General features: G+C 38.9%; 1 protein-coding gene across 2 annotated transcripts in view; it reads left to right on the top strand.

Annotated features, from left to right (window-relative positions):
* SVEP1 (sushi, von Willebrand factor type A, EGF and pentraxin domain containing 1) overlaps positions 1 to 19,373 on the top strand; it is a 130,436-nt gene that overhangs the window by 88,023 nt on the left and 23,040 nt on the right. For both annotated transcript variants that reach the window (XM_087886352.1, XM_034410569.2), the window contains exons 34-41: positions 870 to 954; positions 5,924 to 6,115; positions 7,234 to 7,401; positions 8,324 to 8,996; positions 10,043 to 12,822; positions 13,729 to 13,954; positions 15,714 to 15,869; positions 17,279 to 17,342. In XM_087886352.1, coding sequence (XP_087742478.1) covers positions 870 to 954; positions 5,924 to 6,115; positions 7,234 to 7,401; positions 8,324 to 8,996; positions 10,043 to 12,822; positions 13,729 to 13,954; positions 15,714 to 15,869; positions 17,279 to 17,342 — 4,344 coding nt within the window. The remainder of the gene's footprint in view (positions 1 to 869; positions 955 to 5,923; positions 6,116 to 7,233; positions 7,402 to 8,323; positions 8,997 to 10,042; positions 12,823 to 13,728; positions 13,955 to 15,713; positions 15,870 to 17,278; positions 17,343 to 19,373) is intronic.

Here is a 19,373-nt window from a genome sequence, read left to right on the forward strand (position 1 = left end):
TCATAGATTTCCTTCCGTAGGTGCCAATATTGGATTTGTAACTTAAATAGATGTTGTTATTGATAGAGACTATATCCTGGCCATTCCGACAATGCTTATCTCCAGTGGCTGCTTAAGGAAGAACAGTCCAAAATAGGTGTCTAGATTCTGTGCAGCAGCACTGGGGATACGTCGGTAACGTGTCAAATCCACTGTAGCTATTTTATACCACAAATGTGGCAAATCCTTTGCCCTGCTTATTCCTTTTCCTTTTAATAATAAACTGACCATGGGCCTCACAATTTATGGATTGTAATTTTAGTATAGTTAGACCATGTATAATCGACAGACTGGATTTTATCATAGATTTTACTGTTATTTATTACTTTATTTTAGATTTTTTTTAATTGTATATTTATTAAGTGTTTTTATTTGTTCTGGTCTCTGGTCTATGATTGTAATAAATTGAATTGAATTGTAATGATAGAGGCTTCCAGTGTTATTTTCAGTTGTGATTATTTAGTTGCAGACACATACCAGTAATTCACATTTAAGATGGTTGAGCTTCTCATAAAGGAAAGGGAAATATTCATAAATCATTCAGTGAAGCGGTGATGGAACACAAGCTTATCTGAGATTATGTAAAAACTATTGTATATTGGACAACTCTCTTGCATTCCAGAAATGGAGTAACAGTGAAATTCTTTATGAATTTCTACATTCCTTTTTGTTCCAAATTTACCTTCTAATAACATAAGATTTTTCTGCTCTCCAGCTACTTAATACTAGCATTTAATGTGATTTCCATTTCCGTTTTGGGAGTGCAGTAATGTTATAGCAATATATTTTGCATAATCCAAATGATGTTTTTAATTTTTTTTTTCTTCAAGCTATTTCCTGTGGTATTCCACCCCACCCTAAAAACAGTGCAATCGATGGCTCCAGATTTACATTTGGTAGTAAAGTAATGTTCAGGTAGGAGATCATTATATCTGGGACTTGCAACAAATATGGAAAATATATAATAATCATTGGAAAAAAATTAATAGGATATATGTAATGCATTTAGTCTGTATTAGAAATACTACAAAGTATTTATTTATCTATATCCCACCTCTATTATGTGTACAAATAACTCAAGGCAGGGAATATATCCAACACACCTTCCTCTCCTATTTTCTCCACAACAAAGCTGGGAGGTAGGTTGGACTGCAGTACTGAAAATACCAAAGTGCATTTTGTAGAAGTTTGGGGAAACTATCTGCTTCCATCTGTGAAATTATCAATTCGCATATTTTGTATTTGGGAAGAAGGTGGACATTGATACTTGCATGGGGGGGGGGGGGTTCTTGCAAACAAGGCAATAGCTACTTTGTAATAATAATGTACACAATGAAATTGTATTGCTGTCATTGACTATGAAATATTTTAAGTGTTCTAAATGTTAACCTGCTTTGAAACTATATATGAATGGGCTTGGTTAGAGAAATACAAATATTTAATAATTATCCTTTGTAAAATAGTTCAGTTTGGAAAGTAACTTTTGTCTGTTACTTATCTTTGACATAGTAGAGGTAGTCCATTTTTAACAATAGTAATGCGGACCAGCAAGTCCATAGCTAAGTTACATGACTATAAGGCAGGGCTGTCAAACTTGCAGCCCACGGGATGGATGCGTCGCACGCTGGCCATGCCCGGTTTAGCAAAGTGGGGAAAATCACAGTATGTCATGTGACACCTCTGTGACGCCATGAGTTTGACACCCCTGCCTTAAAGCATGATTTCACATGACTTAAAACAGTTACAGCAACTCCAGTTAATGTGGTTAGGTGACTCCTGTGTGATCACGGAGTCCCGTGGTCCCATAATCACCATTTGCCAGCTTCTCCATTGACTTGTTGGTCATAAGCTGGCAGTGAAGATTGAAAACTGTGATCATGTGACTGCTGCAGCCATCATCAATGTCAGCCAGTTGCCAGGCATCTGAATTACAATCAACAGTCATAAATCACCTCAATCAGTGCTGTTGTAACTTCAAATAGCCACTAAATGGGTGGTAACTAAATGAGGGACTATTCAGATTTCACGCAGTAATATCTACTTAACCTACAGTATATTTGACAGAGAATTGAAATCAAACAGTTAATGCCATGTAAATATCACATGATACTCATTTGATGCTTTATTTTTTTTTTATTGCAAAAGTTTTACAATTACATTTTCACCCCTTTTCCCCCCCCGCCTCCCCCCCCAGACTTCCCAACCTCCCTAACCCTCCCTAACCCTCCCCTCCCCCCAGACTTCCCTATAATATACTCATACTCATAAAAAACCCTTAATATAACACTTATATATAAACTTGAACCCCTCCCTCCCCTGTATAATTTTTTTCTTTACCTCATTACATTAAAATATTTCCCATACATTATTTTCAAATAAAAGCTATTTGATACTTTCTAGTTTGATATTTGTTCTGAACATATTCTATCCACTTTTTCCATTCCCATTCATAAGTCTCTTGTGAACAATCTTTTAAATATGCTGAAATCTTCGCCATCTCTGCAAAACTGGCCATCTTCAAAGTCCATTCCTCGATAGTGGGCAAAGCTTCATTCTTCCAGTATTTACCTATCAACAATCTTGCTGCTGTTATCATATACAATATCAATTTTGTTTCACCCAATGTAAAACCTTTAACTATACCCAATAAAAACAGTTGTGGAGAAAATTGAATTTTTTTCTTCAAAACATTCTGCATGACCCACCAAATTTTTATCCAAAAAGCCTTAACTTTCCTACAGGTCCACCAAACATGATAATACGTAGCATCCAAACATTCACATCTCCAACATTTTGGCTGAACATTAGGGTACATACATGACAACTTTTTGGGATCTAAATGCCATCTATAAAACATTTTATAAAAATTTTCCCTCAGGTTCTGCGACTGTGTAAATTTAACATTCTGAACCCAAATTTTTTCCCCATGTTTCCAACATCACTGGTTCTTCAAAATTTTGTGCCCACTTAATCATACAATCTTTAACTAATTCAGTTTCTGAGTCCCTTTCTAGCAAAACATTATAAAGCCTTTTGATATGCATTGGACCTTTCTCTCTTATATGTCTAACCAATTCTTCCTCGTGCAACATAATACCAGTTTTTTGGTCCTCTTTCCATCTCAATTGTAATTGATTATATTGTAACCAAGTTAAATTAATCCCTTCGTCCAACAGTGTCTGCAATGTCTTCAGCTGCCATCTGCCCGCATCTGTAAAAAGAACCTCTTTGTATAAAAACCCCCCGAGTGACATTATATTTGTATTCCACAAAGTATGACCAAGATCCAGCCATAGCGGTATTTTATAATCCCATTTGAGTCGATGCTTCTTCCAAACTCTCATCAAAGAGTCTCTAAGTATATGACTTTTAAATACTTTATCAACTTTGTCATCATAAAATAAGTAAGCGTGCCATCCAAATTCAAGATCAAAACTTTCTGCATTCAATATTCCAGCCTTTTTACTTCCAAACCAATCACTTGTTAAGGTTAAAGCTGCTGCATCATAATATAGCTGTAGGTTTGGAAGTTTAAGACCTCCTCTTTCTGGAACATCTTGCATAATTTTCAATTTCACTCTCGGCTTCTTCTCGTTCCAGACGAACTTATTCACTCCAGATTGCCAAACTTTCAATTGTTTATCACTTTTAAGCACCGGAATCATTTGAAACAAAAAAAGAAATCTTGGCAAAATATTCATCTTAACTGCTGCTATTCTTCCAAGTAGAGACAGCTGCAGTTTTTTCCAAGTCTCCATATCTTTCTGCACCTCTCGCCACAACACCTCATAGTTATTTTGAAACAATTTCATATTTGATTCTGCAACCTGAACTCCTAGATATTTTACCTTAGGTACAGTCTCAAAACCTGCCCTCCTTTCAAGCTCATGTTTGCGATCTTGTGTCATGTTTTTAGCTATCATTTTAGTCTTTTTTGGATTCAGTCTAAAACCTGAAACTTTACCATAATCTTGTATAATGTCCTTCATCAAGATTATTGATTCCATTGGTTGTGATAGGGTAACAACCAGATCATCTGCAAATGCCTTTATTCTGTAATCCTCTTGCCTAATCTTTATACCTTTCAAGATATTAGAGTCCCGTATTGTATTTAGCAAGACTTCTAGTGTTAAAATAAATAAAAGTGGGGACAACGGGCATCCCTGTCTTGTTCCTTTTTCAATTTTAAACTCTGTTGTCAGACTTCCATTAATAATGATCTGTGCCTTTTGCTCTTGATAAATTGCCGAAATCGCCTGTATAAATTGATCCCCAAAATCCATCTTTTTCAAAGTCTTTAATAGAAAATTCCAATCCACTCTATCAAAGGCCTTCTCTGCATCCAAAAAGACCAGCACTGCAGGGATCTGTTTATTCTTCTCAAGATATTCCAATAAATCTATTACTTGCCTTACATTGTCCTTCATATATCTGCCCTCGATAAATCCCGCTTGATCATCATGAATCACCTTTTGAATTACTGGCATCAACCTGTTGGCTAGTACTTTTGCAAAAATTTTATAATCTGTATTCAAAAGAGATATTGGTCTATAGTTCTCTGGTTTTTTAGGACCGATTTGTTCTTTTGGTATCAAAGATATGTAAGCTGTTGTCCATGATGGGGGTATTTTACCCCCTTGCTGAATTGGACTATACCTTTTTTTCTGATAGACACAGATCCTTCTCTAGGATTGACTTTATTTTGTTGACAGATGACTTACTTGTTAAGACAAAAAGAACAAAGATTTTTCCAAGAACTTTGACTGACCATAGCCCAGTATGGATAGAAATTGAGATGGACAAGGTTGAGAGACGTTCTTGGAGATTAAATGAGAATTTGTTTAGATATGAAAAAAATACAACAGAACTTAAAAAGCATTTGAAAGAATTTTTTGAAATAAATTTGAATAAAGGTACCCCAATTGAAATTGTGTGGGATGCAAGTAAAGCTTATATGAGAGGGGTACTTATCTACATGAACTCTAAACATAGACTGTTCCGACAAAAGAAAAGATCTGAACTGGAAATAGAAATAAAGAATAAAGAACAGTTACTTATTAAAAATCCAACAGATGAAAGAATACGTAGTGCTATAAAACTTTTGAAAGACCAATTTCAAATGCTTTTGGCGGAACAAGTTGCAACAAACTTACAATATGCGAAGCATAACACATTTTGTAACGCTAATAAACCGGGCAGATGGTTGGCTTACACATTGAGGAAAAAACAAAGTATACGGACTATTGATAGTATTGATATTGGAGGGAAAGAAATCTTTCAACAAAAATTAATTAAAGAAGCTTTTGTGGACTATTATACCAAATTATATGCTAAAGAGGAGGTGCAGAATGGACTTATAGAAAAATATTTAAACGATAAAAGAGTTACAAAAATTACTGATCAACAAAAGGAAAGAATGAATTATCCTATAACAGAGGAGGAGATAATAGTAGCAATTAAACAGTTAAAAACAGCCAAAGCTCCTGGCACGGATGGTTTGACTGCAGTGTATTACAAAACTTTGCAAGCTGAAATGGTGGAACAACTTAGAGATTTATTTTGCAATTTGATGCTTTATTTTAATTACAGAGGAAATGGTAGCCTTTATACTTGCTCTCATGCACTGATTGCTCTGTAGCTGGTCAGAAATCTGGAAAAGTGGGAAGAATTATAAACTTTTAAAAACATAACTGCTGGCTATAGAATATTATGTTTTACATAGTTAGAATGATAGTGTAGTGATTTGTGCTGATAAATGACCACAGCTATCTTATTTCAGTTGCAGCTTTATATTTGAGAATTCATGCTAATACATCAGGAGAAATACTGTGAAACAGACATGTACCAAAATATATTTATATCTTTTTTTTTTGTCTACCTACAGATGTGAAGAAGGATATGTTTTAGTGGGTAAAGCAGAAGCAACATGTCTAGCGAATGGCAGATGGAACCATTCTTCCCCGTTTTGTGAATTAGTACAATGTTCCCTCCCAAAAGAAATAAAGAATGGAAAATATATCACGAACGGTGTGATGTACCTTTCTAATGTATCTTACACGTGTGACGTGGGGTATAGGTAATCAGAAAACCAGATTTTATTTGGTATATACTACGTCCTTGTTAAAATTGCAGAAGAAAAACTAACATGTATTCATGAGTTGAAAATATATACAAAATGTTCCATATGGAACTTAAACTGCTTTTTTTTTTTTTTTTTTTTGCTTTAATTTATATGCCGCCCTTCTCCGGAGACTCAGGGTGGCTTACAATGCGTTAAGCAATAGCCTTCATACTTTTGTATATTTATACAAAGTCAGCTTATTGCCCCTACAAACTGGGTCCTCATTTTACCTATCTTTGAAAGGATGGAAGGCTGAGTCAACCTTGAGCCTGGTGAGATTTGAACTTGCAGTAATTGCAAGCAGCAGATGTTAATAACAGTGCTTTAGTCCACTGTACTACAGGCTCTTCTTTTTATTATTTGGTGCCGTATATTATTGCACAGTGGAAAGCAAATGAGTTTCAAAATACTGTTTCCTAATCATTTTTGAAGCATGCACATTCTGACTGACTCAGCATGGTTATTCAAGATTTGCACTCCAAAGGTTATTACTTATAATTCAGAAATGGTGCACAGGTAGTTCTTGACCTACAACCACAATTGAGACCAACATTCCTGTTGCTAAGCAAGGAAAGTGACTTTAAGTGACTTTTGCCTCATTTTGTGACCTTTCTTATCACGGTTGCTAAGTGAAGCACTGCAGTTGTTAAGTTAGTAATATGGTGGATAGTGACTCTTTCTTCCCCATTGTCTTTGCTTGTCAGAAGGTCACAAAAGGTGATCACATGATCCCAGGACACTTGCAACCAAGAGAAATACATGCCAGCTGCCAAGCATCCAAATTTTAATCACATTACCGTTAACGATGCTGCAATAGTCATAAATGTGAAAAATGGTCATAAGTCACATTTTTCAGTGTTGTAGCTTCGAACAGTCACTCAATCAATGGTTGTAAGTTGAGAATTACCTGTGTATATCCCTGGATTGATTGTTAATCAAAGTTGAACAATTTCAACGAATCCTTAAATGAAAAAGAATATTTGTTGTCCTATTCTGACAGAAAGAGCTTCCCCCCCCTACTTTTTATCTTACCCACTATCTACTCTATGGTTTTTTATTTATTTGTTCTTTAGTCTACAAGGACCATCTGTACTTGTATGTGAAGCTTTAGGTAACTGGAGCAGCTCACCTCCAGATTGTGAAATCATTTCTTGTGGCCTTCCTCCAGTAATTAAAGATGCTGCTGTTACTGGAAACAACTTTACCTTTGGGAATACTGTCACTTATACGTGTAAGGAAGGGTACGTAAATCAGCATTAAATTCGAACTCTAGCCGTATCGTTTGATGAAATGTTATTAATAATATTGTGGCTTTTTTTTTTCTAAATCCATATTTCTGTATTCACCTAGGGCAGGTTTTGTAAAGTTCGCTGCCCGGTTGCTATGGGGGCGTGACCTCCTGCACCATGGTGGGGGGGGTGTTTTTTCCCTCCAGAGGCTTTCCTCAAGCCTCTAGGAGGGCAAAAATGGCCTCCCCTGGCTCCGGTGGGCGCGGTCAACCAAACCTTGTAACTACCGGTTTGGCAAACCAGACTAAAATTAGCATTCAATTAATCCGAACCAGCTGAATCACACCCCTATATGTGTGTGTGTGTGTGTGTGTGTGTGTGTGTGTTTATTGCAATTTCTATTATTATTGTAATGGTAAGAGGAAATTACGGGGAAGGGGGGGCACAGCTTGCAGCTGCTTAAAGGACAAAGAAAGAAATTCAGAAAGGAGCCTCCATAACTTCTCAGACTGTAAAAGATGGCAGGAGATTTGTACAATCCAACCTGCAAGATTCTGTTAATACGGCTTTACAACAAAGTAGAATTAGCTCATCTGGTCATGTTTCTTGTCTGGTATATCTGAGAAGGCTGACAATTACATATAGCGCGGCCAAAGTTGTCTCAGTTCTTTAAAAACAATTGAAAATGTTCTATGAAATTTATTGGAGTTCAAAGTGCTTAAATAAAGTTCTTGCTAGTGCACTTAAAAAAAAACACGACATTGAATTATTTACAATTATAATGCATTTTCACATATTAGCCAATTTGACAGTGACTTTGAAATGTGACTTTCCCCCTGTGGTCTTGTGAGTTAGAAGTTTATTTGTACAAGGCAATAAAAGTTGTCTACTCAGCCCTTAGGAATCTATCCCTGCTATTTTTTCTAACCCATAGCTACACATTACTCGGCCCTGACACTGTGTCATGTTTGTCCAATGGCAAGTGGAACCTCAGTCAACAACAGTGTGTGGCAGTATCCTGTGATGAGCCACCTCCCGTGGAACATGCTTCTCCAGAGAGTGGTCATCGATTATTTGGTGATATAGCAATCTACTATTGTTCTGATGGGTACAGTCTGGCTGGCAATTCCCAGTTACTTTGTAATGCCCAGGGCAAATGGATGCCCCCTGCAGACCAAGATATTCCTGAATGCATAGCTGACTTCTGCGAGAGACCAGAGTCTGTATCATACAGCATCTTGGAATCTTCAAACAAGGCCAGATTTTCAGCTGGGTCAGTTGTGAGCTTCAAGTGTACGGAAGGTTTCGTTTTAAACACTTCCGCTAAAATAGAATGTGTCCGAGGTGGTCAGTGGAACCCGTCTCCCTTGGCGATCCAGTGCATCCCCGTTCGTTGTGGAGAACCAGCAAGCATTGCAAATGGGTATTCAATTGGCACCAATTACAGTTTTGGTGCCATTGTGGCTTATAGCTGTATTAGAGGCTACTATATTAAAGGAGAGAAGAAGAGAACGTGTGAAGCAACAGGAACTTGGAGTGGTAGTATGCCAACTTGTCATCCAGTGTCCTGTGGTGAGCCACTAAAACTTGCAAATGGAATGATTAAGGTATTGGTACAGTCTTGAACATAAGCAAAATAACGTTTTGTGCATTAGATGCAGTCAACACTGTCTGAAAGCTTATTATAGATCCTAAAATCCCGAAACCTTACTAAAAGTGAGCTAATTTTTGTAATTATGGGAATGTATTCGTGTTAAGGAAAATCAGAAGTCTGGTGCTATATGATAGCTGCAATATTTACCTCACTGATACTTCCAAATCTGGGAAAATTTTCAGTAGGTAAGCAGAAAGATTTGCAGTAGTGCCAGAAATATTTGGTTATTCGGCATAAGCACTAAGAGGGAACTAAGTCTGTATACACATGCATATACATATACAGAGACACATTTTAAATATAGATACATATTTCATGTCTGTCAAAACTTTGTAAACTAACATTTCATAAATTGGAGGCAGAAAGCCTACATTCTGCCATTTTTTTAAAAGTGTGCGATAAGTTACTGTATTTTTCAGAGTAAAAGATGCACTGGTGTATAAGACACACCTTAGTTTTTGGGGAGGAAAATAAGAAAAAAGCTGATTGGCAGGTGGATCGGCCTCCCAGAATACCCCCAATCAGCTGTTCCCTGAGGTGAATTTTAGCAAAAGGTTCCTTGGTTGTGAGCTCTGTGCCTTGCTTTTTTTTTTTTTTTTTCTGCCTCTGAAACTTCAGAAACTCTGTTTCAGAAAAAACATTTTTTCCTGCCTCTGAAACAGAGCTTCAGGAAAAAAAGCCTCTGAAGTTCTGTTTGGGGGCTTTTTTTCTGAAGCTCTGTTTGGGGGCTTCTTTTCTGAAGCTCTGTTTGGGGGCTTCTTTTCTGAAGCTTCTTTTCTGATGCTTTTTTCAGCCTCTGAAACCTTCGTTTGAGAAGCTGGGCGGGGCTACATTCGGAGTATAAGACACACCCAGATTTTCACCCTCTTTTGGGGGTGAAAAAGGTGCGTCTTATACTCCAAAAAAATAAGGTAAGTATTGTTCCATAAAATCAGATTGTTAAGATTTTGATGGTATATCACTTTATCGGATACAACATTTCTTTTATCCATTTTACAGAATATGACAGGACGTTCCTTTGGAAGTGAAGTGACATACCAATGTAATGAAGGTTACCAGTTGATCGGAAGTTCAAGGTTATTTTGCCAGTCAAATCGTCAATGGTACAGTGAAGCACAACCTTCTTGTGTGATCCTCAATTGTGGAGAACCACCTACCTTCCAGCATGGATTCAGCAAGGGGAAAAAATTTGAAGTGGGAGCCAAAGTCAGTTTTTTCTGTGTTGAAGGCTATGAATTAATTGGAGATGTTTCGTGGACCTGTCAGAAATCAGGAATGTGGAGTAAAAAACAAAGCCCTCAATGCATCCCAACTAAGTGTCCAGAGCCACCATTAACTGAGAATCAACTTGTCTTGAAGGAGATGGCTGATCAAGTAGGGATAGTACAGTTGTCATGCAGAGAAGGACTTATTTTGTATGGTGCTTCCATCCTGAGATGTTTGTCATCCCAACAGTGGAATGACTCTTTTCCTGTCTGCAAAATGGTACTCTGTCGTAGACCTCCTTATATTCCTTTTGGGGACGCTGTGGTGTCTTCTCTGCATTTTGGTAGCACAGTGAGCTACACATGTATGGATGGATTTTTGCTCAAGAGAACATCTACTATTATTTGCCAGGCAGATGGTACATGGAGTTCTCCACTTCCAGAATGCATTCCTGTGGAATGCCCGCAGCCAGAGGAAATTCAGAACGGTATTGTAGATGTGCAAGGCCTCACCTATCTCAGCACGGCACTGTATAGTTGTAAACCAGGTTTTGAATTAATGGGAAACACAACGATTCTTTGTGGAGAAGATGGACATTGGCTTGGAGGAGAGCCTTCTTGCAAGCCCATTGAATGCTCCAAACCCAGGGAGATTAAGAATGGTCGGTATTCATATGTTGATCTACACTACACACACACAGTTACCTATTCATGTGACAGAGGATTCCGGCTTGAGGGACAGAGAGTCCTAACCTGCCTGGAAACAAGGGAGTGGGATACAAAGGCTCCATCTTGTAGAGCAATTAATTGTGATCCTCCTCAGCCTATTGAGAATGGGTTTGTAGAAGGTGCAGATTACAGCTATGGTGCCATGGTTATATACAGCTGTATTCCAGGATTCCAGCTTTCTGGTCTTGCTATGCAGATCTGTGAGGAATCAGGATGGTCTAGTGTTAGTCCAGTTTGTCTACCAACAGACTGTGGCCTTCCTCCCCATATAGACTTTGGGGGATATATAACAATCAGCAGTGAAGAAAAGCATTTTGGCCAAGAAGATGTATTTGAAGAGAGCTTCCTTAAGGCTAGCCAATCACATTTATCTCCAAAAGAAACACAACATTCCTCAAAAGCCATTAATAGTTTGCCACTATCGAGCTATTTATATGGGACTACAGTGTTGTATAGTTGCTATTCGGGCTATGAACTCTTAGGAAATTCCATGCTAGCTTGCCAAGAAGATGGAATGTGGAATGGTAGTGCTCCTGCTTGCATTTCCATTCAATGTGAATTACCACTGTTCCCAGAAAATGGCTTTGTACATTTTACAGAGAACACTGTTGGTAGTACAGTGAAATATACCTGTAACCCAGGGTACAAGCTGATTGGATCAGATACAAGACACTGTATGTCTGGTAGGCAGTGGAGTGATTCAGCACCAACGTGCAAGATAATATCATGTGCAGTGCCTAGCAGACCCATGAATGGCATAGTAAAAGGAGAATCTTACACCTATGGTAGTGTGGTCCAATATGATTGTGATCATGGGTTTCAGCTAAATGGTTTGCGTAAGAGAACCTGCCAGTCTGATCAAAAATGGGATGGAAATGAGCCACTATGCCTTCCCATTTCCTGTGGACAAGCTCCCTATTTAGAGAACGGTGAAGTGAGCGGAGAAGAATACACTTTCCAAAACCATATTGAGTACAGCTGCAAAGAAGGTTTCCTGTTGGAAGGGGATCGGAAGAGAATTTGTCTTGCAGATGGATACTGGAGCGGGAACACTCCAGTGTGTAGGCCAGTCCGGTGTTCTGAACCAGTGAAACTTGTTCATGGCCAGATAATTGGATCAGAATTCGGTGTTGGAAAGAGAATTAAGTTTTTCTGTGATGAAGGGTATATATTGCGTGGCACACACTCTCGTACCTGCCAAGCTAATGGAACATGGGATAAAGAACCTCCATTCTGTGAACCTGTCAACTGTGGGCCTCCTGAGGACATCTCTCATGGTTTCCTGAATGGTTCTGTCTTTAGTTTTGGGGAATACGTAGAGTATGTTTGCTTCCCTGGTTATGAGTTGCAAGGTAATCCAGAGAGGCAATGTCAGTCAAATAGTTTATGGAGTGGAAGACCCCCTTCTTGCCTGCTTTGTGAGTGTCCTATACCCACCATTCAGAATGGGATAGTTATAGGTAACCATTTTGGCTGTGGCAAGAAGATAGAATTTCAATGTCTAGAAGGTTTCGAACTGCTAGGACCTTCAGAAATCACATGTGAAGCTATTGGCAGATGGAGTTCTGGCTTTCCACATTGTGGGCTGATTTCCTGTGGCCCTCCACCTGTGATTCCCTATGCATTTATCAACGGAGGCAGTTCAGTGGATCAAAACACCATAATTTATAATTGTGAGATGGGTTATGTGATGCAAGGAAGCTCGGAATTGACTTGTACAGAAAAAGGGGTCTGGAGTAGGCCATACCCAAATTGCACATTACTGACCTGTGGACCAGCACCTACTGTTCCTCATGCAGTTGCTTTTGGAGAATCTCAAGACTATGGAAGTAAAGTTCAATACAGGTAAGAAGTGTTGATAGTTTCACATTAGAAGGGAAGGAGGGAGGGAGGGAGGGAAGAAGGCTGGCTGGCTGGCTAAGAGTTTCGCAGAGATCTAGAGTTCTCTAATAAAACTTATGAAATAATTTCTAATAAAATTTACAAAATTATTACTGAATTACACTGCCAGGAGTTTCCCCCCCTCCATTAATCAGAATTTATACAACTAAGTACCCTGTTTCCCTGAAAATAAGACATCCCCTGATAATAAGCCCAATCGGGCATTTGAGCACATGCGCTAAAATAAGCCCCCCCCAAAAAAATAAGCCCTCCCTGAAAATATTTAACTGCATGCGCAGATGGTCCCTGCCATTTCCTCTGGTTAGGGTTAGGGAGACAGAGCTGGAAATCAGGTAAGACGGCAAGAGGAGCCCTGTCTTGCTCCACGTGCCCCAAAGTAATAAGACCTCCCCAAAAATAAGGCCAAGCGCTTATTTCGGGGTTCAAAAAATATAAGACAGGGTCTTATTTTCGGGAAAACATGGTAGGTTATCCTCAATTGCATTGCAGTAATTAGCTTTTGAATCAATAAGATGCAATTCTGCAGAGCACTATCTGAAACAGGAGTGAGGGACAGCTAGGAAGCTTTGCAATACTCTGTCCAGCTAAAAGATAAAATTTCTTATGAATGATGTAGTCAATGGGTTACCGGTTAACAGTCATATTAATTGTCAGGAACCTTTTTTTTTGGTGACTATTACTAAGCTTATTCTTCCACCAAACAAACATTTGCAGGAGCAGTTCCCTGAAATTCTTTTTATTATTTTTTTGCTAGTTGATGCATCTCAGGGCACATAACTAAAGGAGAAGAATGATTAATGTGGAATGTACAACAATTCATATGAGTTACAAAAGTTTACCTTGTTTCAGATGTCTGGAGGGTTATACGATAGAGACAGAAGTGGATATATGCACCTGTCAGGAAGATGGGCACTGGTTCCCTAACACTATTTCCTGTTGTCCCAGAAAATGTCCAATGCCACTAAATATAACCAATGTTATTATTTCTGGTACTGAATTTACTGTGAATAAAAGCATCACCTTATCGTGTCCAGAAGGCTATCTTTTGATGGGTACTAGCACCTCCACTTGCCAGGTAAATATTTTTTTTCCTCCAATCTGGTTTGTTTTGGTTATGAAAAGCCCTGTCTTATAGCCATATATCAATGGTATAGCCACTAATGTTGTGTTTATTATAAAGGACAACACAAAACTGTTTTCAAAATTATTCTGCCCTTTAAGCTTTTGAATGCCAATAAGGGAAAAGCTGGATTCACTACAATTGTTGTTTCATGAGATCTTACAGGATATTTTGAAATGTCTCTTCAGCCAGTTAAAAATCAAGAACATTCAGAAGGTCATATTCCTCCGACTATTTGTTCAGTAACAGAGATCATATTTACCATAAAATATATGCCATTTGTTTATTTTGCTTTGGGATAAAAATGGTTAAAATTGTATGAGCCTGCCTTCAGTGATTTTTTTTTTAAATCCATTTTGTCTGTCAATGCATTTCATCCTTTGTAGTGATTCTGCATTTATCAACAAATTATTGATTACCCAGTTTATTATTTAGGATGGAATGACCCAAGCTTCAGAAGATTCAGAAGAAAATAGAATATGATTTAATAATTTAATGGAAAACTTGTTCCTAATGATTGCAGACTAAAATTTGCAATGTTTCAATAGTAATTCAACCCAATAGTAACCTTGTGTGAAATAATCTTGTTCTGCTGAAATGTATGCTATCAGGAAAAGCAGACATCATACTTCCTTTTGTATTAATCTATTGTAGATCTTTGACCTCTGTACATTACTGTGCTGCATATTCACAGTTCCTGAAATACCTCAACATTTCTGTAAATATTCTTGTATGCCCTCTTATACAACTCTGCATTCTTCCCCTTTTCCAAACTCATCAGTGCACTTTTAATTGAAGTAACATATAAGAAATTGGCAGCAAACAAATGCCATGCTACATTGGCTATAGCTGGAGTGCAGATAGCTGGAGTACACTGTTTGACATTACAACCCAATTATGAAATGTAACAACACATACAATATGTGTGTTCTGACCTAGGCTTCCTGATACAGTAAAAGCACACAATGAGTCCCAGAAACCCTCTTTTTATTTCAATGGCTGTGAATTCTACTCATTCAGAGCCTGTTCATTCTCAGTCTGTTCATTCACAGATGAGTCCCAAATAGTTGTAAAGAGTCTGACAGAAGTCTGCCACAGTTCCTTCTGATAAGGCTGATAAACACCCACCTTTATCTCCCTTGACACGCTGCCAAGACCTAATTGGCAATTAACTTTGCAAGGCCACACGGAACACAGAGTCAACACAGAGCTGCTGTCTTGAAACCGGCCAGCACAAACAACAGTTGCTTCTTGCAAAGGCCCACGTGCCTTTGCTCCAACTTTATGTCTTATGGGAGGGGCCAATCATCTCCAAGCCCTACTCCCGAGTTGACCCTTTTATTCTAACTGTTCTTGCCTTCTGGCAGCTCTGCGCATGCGCACACTGGGAACAGGCTCCCCCTGTTCCTCTGTCTCACTGATGTCCGACTCTGGAGGCTTTGGAGTCCGCACATAACTCCCAAATGGCCCTGGCCCCATCTCTGCCTCCGATGCAGAGCCCTCGTCTGAGCCTTCCCCAGACTCCAGGATAACTGGGCCAAAATTAGCCAGCTGGTTTTCATGCCTAGGGGAGAATCAGAACTTGCAATCGTTAACGGTTTTTAGGCCAGCATTATAATCTCTACACTAAACACGCTCTTTTATGTATAATTTAACTTGTTTGTAATTATTTTCATTGGTTAGTGAAGCCAAAGATACTTTCCTCTTCTTTCAGCATAATGGGACCTGGGTACCATTATTTTCTAATGAGATATGCACTCCGGTCTCCTGTGGAAAACCTGAAGCTCCCGAATATGGAGTTGTGATTGGCAACCAATACAATTACAAAGATACTGTCCTTTATAAATGCAATTTGGGTTATGAATTAGAGGTAAGTCTGTGGAATATTTTCTATAGTCTGCTCCCTTGTGTATCATCCATGCAATATCATGCCAGGAAAAAGTTAATTCATCAACCTTTTCACTATAACAATTTTTTTCTTAGGATAGCTTTTTCCATTCTTGGGTAGAAAGTCTGAAAATAAAATACAGATTTGCTACAGGATTATGAAGGGTGCATTTAGGTTCTACTTGCTGCTTGTCTCACTTAAAGAAAAAGATTGACTTATGTTAAAGAAACAAAATGTAAAAAGAAAAATCGCACTGAATTTACAGTCATCATAAATGCAACTCCTTCAGGAGAACAGTGTTTAAAATGCTCAAGCATTGCTTGCTTATGTACAGAAGTTGGGGGGGGGGGGAAGAGAGACACAAGAAAGTATTTAGCCTTGATCATAAAATATAGGAATATGGTCCTGTATTTTCCATTGTGCAATGGTCATTCCTTAATTTTCATGGATTTGTTTTATTAAATGAAATCATTGTGCATCTTAAAGAGAGCAAAACAGAGATTATGTCTAGTAAAGCATTGGGGGCAGTAAAGCAAGAGTCATGGAAGATGAAAGATCCCTTTTTTTACCAAAAAAGGAACAACCCAGTGTTACTTTCATGTTACATACTTGTCTGAATGGTGTTAAGTTAGTATTATTGCATACAAATCTACCAGTTAATTCTGTCACAGCAGCAGCTCTTGCATGAATGCTTTCAGTATGAGCTGTGGTGGTTATCAAATTCTTAGCATTTCAACATCTACTTCTAAAAATTAAAACATGTTGTTTAAAAATAACATACTAGAAATAGGAAAGAGTTACATTTCATTTGGAAATTTGTCACATATACCTGTGATCATCCAGCCCTTTTTTCAATAAAAGAAATTAAGAAAATACCATAGGAAAAATAAAGATCAGGTTTATCTTAAGGAAATTGTATTTCTCATATACAAATGTGATTCCACCATTAATACTATGTTTTCCTCATGTTTCTATCCATGGACCAGCAAAGTGGTGAGTAGTATAAAAAAACAAAACAAAAAAAACCAGTCATTGTATTGTAGTGGGTTTTTTTTTTAAGTAATATAGCAATGGACATTGTTTTCTGCCCATACAAATGAAAAACCCTGCCCCCAATGCTTCAACAAAGCAACAAAGGTTTAGCTTGTATTTAACCTTTAAATCTGTTTTTTATTTATTATGACGGTCGATTCAGGAGAGGACAGATCAAGTTACTGCTAAATAACAGCTAAGAGAAAAATGGATATCCTATTATCAAATGTTGGCTTCTCCTCTTCATTAAATCATGCAAAATGTAAAGCAAAGGCATATCTGTTTTTTAAAGATTGTGAGAGTATGACAATATGATGGATATATCATGGTGTTTTCTGAACCATTCTCATGTCTGATAGGGTGATGCAGAACACATCTGTCAAGGAGATAAATTATGGAGTGGAGTAACACCGGTATGTAAAAGTAAGTGATGCATTCATTTATTTCCTCTCAGGCTTAGCTTGAATACGATTTAAAGAAAGATAGAAAGACATTCTGTATTTGTTGATTTTGCCTGCAGAAGCTGAACAGTGTTTAACAATATTTAATATATAAATATTATATTTAAATAATATTTATATTATATGAGAATAATATAATAATAATAATGCTAGACAGATAAAAATGCCAAATCCAATCTAAACATCAGTCTCACTGTGCAATGAACTGTAATAATAATAATAATAGAAGAGAAAGAATTAGAGAAAAATACAAAGACTTGCAAATAGAAGTGGTAAAGTTTTTTCCTGTGGCAAAGAAACAATAATCACAGCACTTAGATTATATACCACTTCATAGTGCTGTGTGGCCCTCTCTAAGCAGTTTACAGAGTCAGCATATTGCCCCCAACAATCTGGGTCCTCATTTTATCAGCCTCAGAAAGATGGAAGGCTGTGTCAACCTTGAGCTGGATAGGATTGAACTCCAGACTGCGGGCAGAGTTTGCCTGCAATATTGCATTCTAACTATTCCGCCACTATGAAAGCAAAAAATAGGACCTATAGGTCCTATTGAACAAGGACGTACCTTTGGAAAAAGTTCTATTATACTGTCCCCTATCAAATCCAATGTATAGATTGGTTATGATTTTAGTAATTACAGGTAGTCCTCACTTAATAACTGCCCTGTTTAGTAACCGTTCAAATTTACAACAGCATTGACAAATTTGATTGAGATTAGTGGATTTCACAACCATTATCTGTTTATTTCATTTTCATTTTCATTTTATTAAATTTGTATACCGCCCTACTCCCGAAGGACTCAGGGCGGTGAACAGCCATGAAATAAAACATATAAATACAAAATTTAAAATAGAAATAAAACAAGTTAGATAAATTTGGCTGAACCATATTTAAAACCCCAATAATTTAAAACCAAATTTAAAATTCCCATTTAAAAGAGGAGAAGTTTAGGTCAGGCCGGCTTGCTGGAATAGGAACGTCTTCAGCGTGCGACGGAAGGTACGCAGGTCCGGAATCCTCCGTATCTCGGGGGGGAGCTCGTTCCAGATAGTAGGTGCCCCCACAGAGAAGGCTCTCCCCCTGGGGGCCGCCAGTCGACATTGTTTGGCCGACGGCACCCGGAGGAGCCCCTCTCTATGGAAGCGTACTGGTCGGTGGGAGGCTATTGGTGGTAGCAGGCGGTCCCGTAGATAACCAGGTCCTAAGCCATGGAGCGCTCTAAAGGTGATGACCAAAACCTTGAAGCGCACTCGGAAGACCACCGGGAGCCAGTGCAGCTCGCGCAGGAGAGGCGTTACATGGGAGCGCCACGTCGCTCTCATCACCACCCGCGCGGCCGCACTCTGCGCCAGTTGGAGCCTCCGAGTGCTCCTCAAGGGGAGCCCCATGTAGAGAGCGTTACAATAGTCCAGACGGGAGGTGACGAGGGCATGAGTGACCGTGCGTAACGAGTCCCAATCCAGAAAGGGACGCAACTGGCGAATCAGGCGAACCTGATGAAAAATCTTCCCGGTCACGGCCGTCAAGTGCTCTTCTAAAGACAGCCGTGAATCCAGGAGGACACCCAAGTTGCGAGCCCTCTCCGTGGGGGCCAATGCTTCGCCCCCAATAGTCAGCGATGGCACCAGCTGACTATATCGGGATGTCGGAAACCACAGCCACTCGGTCTTGGATGGGTTGAGTCTGAGCCTGTTTCTCCCCATCCAGATCCGTACGGCCTCCAGGCACCGGGACATCACTTCAAGGGCATCGTTGGGGTGGTCTGGGGTGGAGATGTACAGCTGGGTGTCGTCAGCGTACTGATGGTACTCCACCCCGAAACCACGGATGATCTCGCCCAACGGCTTCACATAAATGTTGAACAAAAGGGGCGAGAGGACCAATCCTTGTGGCACCCCACATATAAGGGGCCTCGGGGTCGACCTCTGCCCCCCTGTCAACACAGACTGCGACCGGTCGGAGAGAAAGGAGGAGAACCACCGTAATACGGTGC

This window comes from Pantherophis guttatus, chromosome 2, assembly GCF_059756535.1.
Source record: "Pantherophis guttatus breed Tessera chromosome 2, ASM5975653v1, whole genome shotgun sequence".
NCBI lineage: Eukaryota > Metazoa > Chordata > Lepidosauria > Squamata > Colubridae > Pantherophis > Pantherophis guttatus.